Source organism: Podarcis vaucheri, assembly GCF_965113315.1.
Source record: "Podarcis vaucheri genome assembly, chromosome: 1".
In the NCBI taxonomy this organism is placed as follows: domain Eukaryota; kingdom Metazoa; phylum Chordata; class Lepidosauria; order Squamata; family Lacertidae; genus Podarcis; species Podarcis vaucheri.
Window position 1 is genome coordinate 33,432,217 of NC_138759.1, and position 6,593 is coordinate 33,438,809.

Sequence of the window (6,593 nt, forward strand, 5' to 3'; positions counted from 1 at the left end):
CAGAGTATGACATCCCACATTTTTTACATTTTGTTGAGCTTTTCTGCACAGATAGGGTTAAAAGCCTTTAAAAATGAAATGTGAGATTACCAGAATTCCAGATTCTGCACTTGTACAGTAAATTCCTAACTTAATGCCTTGTGACTGGACACAATAGCCAACAAAAAGCAGTGAGTTAGTATACATACATGTCATAAACAACAACAAAAACCTACCTAGTGCTGCAGTTCAATGCTTACTTATTTGAAAGTGAGCCCCACTTACTTACACAGTTGGAATTCTGAACAAACATGCACAGAATCAGGTGGTAAAGAATATTCTAGTTTATAAAATATATTTTACAGATGTTCATTCATTTATGTTCCTTAAAATGTGGAATTATGATGAAGATGATTAGCAGGATTAGAAACTGTATTATTTTTGAATGTGTAATCTTTATTCTTTTTCTTACATTGATTCATTTTTGTTGTTTTTAAGCCAAATAGAGGTTTATATTAAAATATGAAGTGGTATATAAATAAAATGAATATTATACAAGTAATTTTCCCAGTTCAACTTTTACCTTCATGCTTGATGTACTGGCTAACCCTTGCAGAAGACTGGCATCTTTTAGGGAGTTTTCTAACTCTTCATACTAAAATGAAAAACCCATGTTAGAAATAAAATAAAGGAAATCAGACAACCTATGGCTGTGCTCCTCAAACTCCTCTGCTAGCAAAAGCTCCACACATTTCAGCTTTATAATTATCAGACTTGTCAAGAACTAGGCTAAACAAGGTGTTCCAAATAGTAGTATGGGAGCCCAGAGAGGGACAATTCCTAGCAGAATTCTCAGGAAAACAAGGTTCTGTAAGCCAGGGGTTCCCAAACAGCAGGGCATGGACCCTCAGTGGTCCATGAGCTTCACTCAGGTCTTCTGTGACATGTCTATAAAAAATCAATTTAAAATCCTACAGCACCTAGCACAGTGCAATACCATTGCTACCACAGACAGAAAAATGATTACGGTAAGTAGCCTGCCAAGACCCTCTGCAATTTTTAAGTGGTCCATGGCAGGGGGAAGTTTGGGAAGTACTGCTCTATGACTTGGTACCAATGAACTCTTTTCTCCTAGCATGGTTATCACCCTTTTGCTGTGGGTGATCTAGGCATCTTTGCACATTATAGCATTTCTGTTGCAGGCATATTGCATGGTTAGTGGTTTCAGAACAAGCCTGGATATTAAGTAAGTTTCCACTATGGCTCACTATCTTGGCTTGTTCCATAACCGTTAGCCATATTTTCCTGGTTCAGACTAAACAGGAAACTTGGTTAGAAGAAAGCTTTCTGGTTGGTTGCTTACAAAGGAAGGAGCAAGGCAGGTGTATCTGTAGCCAAAATACTTGTGCATTATCTGAATGCAGCTCCTATGCAATGAGGTTGTGCAAGTGCATTGGAATAAGAAATAGTAATTGAAGGGAAATGAAGGGGGGAAACTTCCAGGTACACACACATTCATTAAGCCAAATCGATATAAAATAAAATAAATAAAATAAAATAAAATAAAATATGGAAGCCTATATTCTAGTATTTAAAAAATTTGGGCAGAAGCAATAACTCTAAGCATTTAAGCTTTGAAGGGAAACAGTAACCATTACCTCTTTTTTGCAGAGACTGAGTTTTTCTAGTACTTTACATTTGTCTTCAACTAGTTCAGCAACTTTACTGGCAAGCTGTTTCTCTCTTCCTAAAAAGAGGAAGAGCTATATGTGGTAACCTTTAACGGAGAGAAAACTGTTTCAACTGCAGCTAAACTCAACTCACAGACAAAAATTTGAACTTACCTACATAAAGTCTACTTCTAATCTGCAAAAGAAGAGCAAACATTGCAGTTTGTTTACAGCATAGATGGGATTGAGGTTCAGTTTTCAATATTAAGGGAAATTTAGAGTAGCACAGTCAACAAAGTAGATTCCCAGTGCCAAAGCAAATGTAACATCAGGGCTCTCTTAAAATCAATTAAAAGATCAAAAATAGGCAAGCAACTTGCAGAATCACACACTTCCTCCCCACACTTCCCCTTTAATCACAGTTAAATGATACATCACGATATTAACAATGGTTAAAGCTAACTTCATTTGCCACATAAACAGGATTCTCAGAATATGGAGCTAGTTCATAATTCTGCATGGGGAACTTAATTAGCCTTAACAGACTGCTAATGTTACTGCAGTCATATATCTTAACTGGGGATAAACAAGACTGCTCTCAGGAAGGAGCATGCAATCGCATAGGCTATTTGTATCTCAGTGTATACACAGCTGGCCCCTTTCTCAACATGAAAGTTAGCTCACCTGCCAACTCTCACAAGCGATAGCATTAAAAATGCCAAAAGGCAAAACTACAAAGCAAAAAATAACAAAATTGCAGAAGTAAAGGACCTACTAGACTAGAGTGTTTATGTGGCACTTAAGCAGTTTAGCACTCTACAGATGCAACATTCTCCACCTTTCACTACCACAGAAAGAATGTAGTGGTCAAGGGAGCCGTGGACTCAAAAAGGTTGAAAACCTCTGCCACAATTCATTCCCCATCATTATGTCTGCCAATGACTCAAAGTAACAGCTTGTGAATGGAGTGGACCCTTTGCACAACTTTGACATTCAAGTGCTTCCTACTACATTCTTTCTGCACTTCATGCAAAAAAAGTGGTACCTCGAGTTACAAACGCTTCAGGTTACAAACACTTTGGGTTACAAACTATGCTAACCCGGAAGTAGAACCTCAGGTTGAGAACTTTGCCCCAGGATGAGAATGAAAATTGCACTGGTGGTGCGCCGGCAGTGGGAGGCCCCATTAGCAAAAGCATGCCTCAGGTTAAGAACAGTTTTGAGTTAAGAACAGACCTCCGGAGTGAATTAAGTTCGTAACCGGAGGTACCACTGTACTGTGGTAATCAGTCACTGCCTGTGAAATAGTACAGAAAGACTATTGTCTTAGATCTAAAAGCTTTTTAAAAATCAATCTAGATTGAATGGATGTGGAACTTCAGAACACAATAATGTAGTCACAAAATAAAGGTATTCCTAATTTAATAGATTCAAATGTTGTTTCATCATCTTGCTGATGAAAAATACACACAAAATCTCATGCAAATTAAAGTTTCAATAGTTTCTTCAAGCTACAAGGAAACATCAGAGCAATATACTAACACCTTTAAAAAGATGTGGTGGGAGTGAGGGAGAGGCCGAGTGGACAAAAATAAAGAATACTAGTTCAAGGAGAAAATTAAATAGTTACATCATCAGGGACAGCAGTTTGTACTACTGAGTATAATTTAGTAATTCTTCAAAATTTATTCTGAAACTGTAACCTATATAGCCTTGAATATTTCAAAGAAAGCCAGTTTATTAAAACTGAAATAAATATAAACTATTAAAATAAATGCAACTGAACATGGAGACGGATTTTGTTTAATTTGCTTTTCCGACACCAAGTTGAAATATGAAGTTGCCAAAATACAGACACCAAGTTGAAATATGAAGTTGCCAAAATACAGACAAGTATTTAATTCTACAGCTAAAATCCAAAGCCACATCACATGAGAAGTCGAAGAATATTACATAGGATTCTCAAAATACAAATGAATATTTTAAAAGCAATCCAACAAGTTTGATAAAACTCTGTATAACTCATACTGAATACTTACTGACTGATAACTCCTACACATCAGAAGTAAGATAGTAAAAATGGCAACAACTGCACCACAAATCACCATTTCCCATGGAAAGCCATAAAGATCTGGACCAGGTTTCATATTTTCAGGCAATGCTGCAAGAACCTTAAAACAAAAATGAACAAAACAAGCTTTTCCCCCAACAATTAAGAGCAAGGTGTTAACATAAACTGTGTATATTTGATCAGCCTAATTCAGCGTTATTTCAAAACACAATTGATAAAACATTTTTGCAGGACAGAAATCAATACAATAGAAAAGTTGAAAGGGGGAAAGAGAAGAATGTCTCATCATAAGCAAACTCCACAGTTTAGTGCTTCCGTCTTTTATGTTTACTTTTTTAGAACTGATATAGACACTTATCAGAAGCCCTGTATTTAATCTGGAGATTTCATTTATTTAACACTATTGTTCAACAGAAGACAAGAATGATGTTCTTGATAGTATTGTATGCACACTTCTAAATAAGACAGATAGTGTGCTATCCAATGTTTGCTTACTTTGGGTTGCTTTTTTTAGGAAACCCCAAAAGTTGATGCTCATAAAGGAAGGAAAAATTATTAATAGAACTATGAACACTTGTTAGCAAGAGAACTAGCTTACAGTGCCTCTCTCCATATAGGACAAAACTGCTAAACAGCAAATGACAAAAAACAGACTTATAATATAAGGCAGTGTCAAAGATTTGGTTGACTAGATGAAATCAATATATGAAACAAAGACCTTGCTTCCGCACACTGCTTCTTGGTTCCATCTCACTGTCCTTCTAGAATTGCCAAATCACAATGTTGCAGTGACAGCAGGAGCTACAACTTGCAGAGCTCCCTTTACATAAAATTCTTAAAAGGAATAATAGCCCTGTCAGACTCTATAGACTAGGAATAGAGAACCTGTGGCCCTCCAGTTTTCATGGACTCCCAACTTTATCATCCTTGACCATTGACCATGCTAGCCTGATCAATATCCGGAGGGCCCCAGGTTCCTCATCCCTGATCTAGATTCTAAGGTATTTATATAGCCAGTGACTTTTTGGAACACAGTACCTATCCCTTCAAATCTCCATCATTTTTCTAATCCCTTCCTATTTTCCATCCCATGTGAATTTTTCTTTGACTCCATTTCTTCATGTCTCAATAATCAGGTTTCATCAGATTCCTGCTTTTCAGGCTACTGCCTAGTGTCACACTTTCCCTTTAGATACCCCACCTTTTGGCCAATCCTCTTAGTACTCAACTTACAGGCCATTCTGACATTATGCATTGTGATTTCTTCACAGCCTCCTTCTGCTTTTTTGTTATTTAGCTCACCCGCCACGTATACACTTTTTCTCAGTCTATTAACTGCACTCTACCCTTAAATTTCCAGAAGAATTAGACTGTTATAGCAAAAACAACAAAGTATGGCATAAACTTTCACATCTCATGAAGTGCACTATGGCCCATGAAAGGTTATGCCCAGTAAAGGAAAAGGGCAGAAGTGTCACAAGACTCTTTATTGTAACTCTATCACTCAGCCACCTTATTTCTGGGATCCTTGAATCTTAGCTTTACTATCGCCACATCTACAGCTGCCCTGCAAAACTGTGCACCTGCATTTTAAACCCAACCTAACAGGCAAGTTCCCCCACTCTCGTTTTGATCCCTCAAACACTGGACTGTTCATGAACATTTTATGGCCTCAAACCAGCTTGACTAATCTGTATCAGAAACTTCACCACCACATACATAATGCAGAGCAGATCTTTCCATGCTATTCTTCCATCTTCAACACAAGATGAGGTTTTTAAAACCAAACTGGGCTCTTGAGCAATCCTTGGTTCAGAATTGGCTGTTCTTGTATTGACATGGTAGCCTATTCATTTCTCCCACATGAGAAGCAATTTAGCAGATTCCCTTCTCAACTTTTTATTTCACAGCCTAAACCAGTAAAAGCATAAGATGTTCAAAACTATGACTTGCCATATTAACACTCTGAAAAAACGTAGCTATGATTTACACAACCATTTTTCATATGAATATATTCCTCCTCCACCTGCCCCATGATTTTGGTGTGGCATCCAGTCTTGTGAATATTCCCTAAAGTTCCTTGAACTCATCATGTCCTGGAAAACTTTTGAAAAACAGACTGAGTTAAGACGCAATGAGTTTATTTATCTTCATCTGCCTTTCTTCCATCATGTAGCTCCCAGGCAGTCATGCATCCAGTTGGCATCAAGGCTTTTGAAGAAACACGCACAAGACTGAACAACACATCAAAATATATAAGATAAAATACATACAGAGAGAGAAAACAACTTGTGGTGAATTTATAAAGTGAAAAACCATGGTTGTCTGAATGACTGTTACGTACACAACATACATACCCAGTTTTACCAATATATCAAATCAGTTTGCTATTACTGCAAGTAATACTAAGCATTCTTTTGTGTGCAAGTGCGTTACAATCCTTATCTCAGGTATGGCAAAGATGTGGCCTTCCAGATGTTGCTGGACTACAACTTGGGTAATCACTGAACACAACAGTTGGGCTGATAGCTGGATTCCAACAGCATCTGGAGGGCCAGTTTCCACATCCCTGCCTCAATTATTTCATTCTGACGACAAACTTACTGTATAAGATAGGTTAGTGCACTGTCTAACATCACTCTGTTCTATGGTCAAGTGGAACCCAGCTCTTGAACTTGGGCCTCATCATCTCGGACACCACACTACGAATTGATCCACACATGCAAGTCTCATCACACAATAGCTGGCGTGAATTGCTTCTACCAAAAAACATAGTATTTGAGACTGGTTCGATCCAAGGTACCTGATTTATAATGGTTGCTAAAGGTAAAGGGTAAAGGGGAACCCTGACCATTAGGTCCAGTCGTGGCCAA

General features: G+C 37.7%; 1 protein-coding gene across 5 annotated transcripts in view; it reads right to left on the reverse strand.

The window, feature by feature from the left end:
* Positions 1-6,593, reverse strand: part of MIA2 (MIA SH3 domain ER export factor 2) — a 54,229-nt gene that overhangs the window by 26,307 nt on the left and 21,329 nt on the right. For all 5 annotated transcript variants that reach the window (XM_082191750.1, XM_082191749.1, XM_082191753.1 and 2 more), the window contains 4 exons: positions 3,689-3,820; positions 1,824-1,845; positions 1,638-1,726; positions 563-634 (listed from right to left, as the gene is read on the reverse strand). In XM_082191750.1, coding sequence (XP_082047876.1) covers positions 563-634; positions 1,638-1,726; positions 1,824-1,845; positions 3,689-3,820 — 315 coding nt within the window. The remainder of the gene's footprint in view (positions 1-562; positions 635-1,637; positions 1,727-1,823; positions 1,846-3,688; positions 3,821-6,593) is intronic.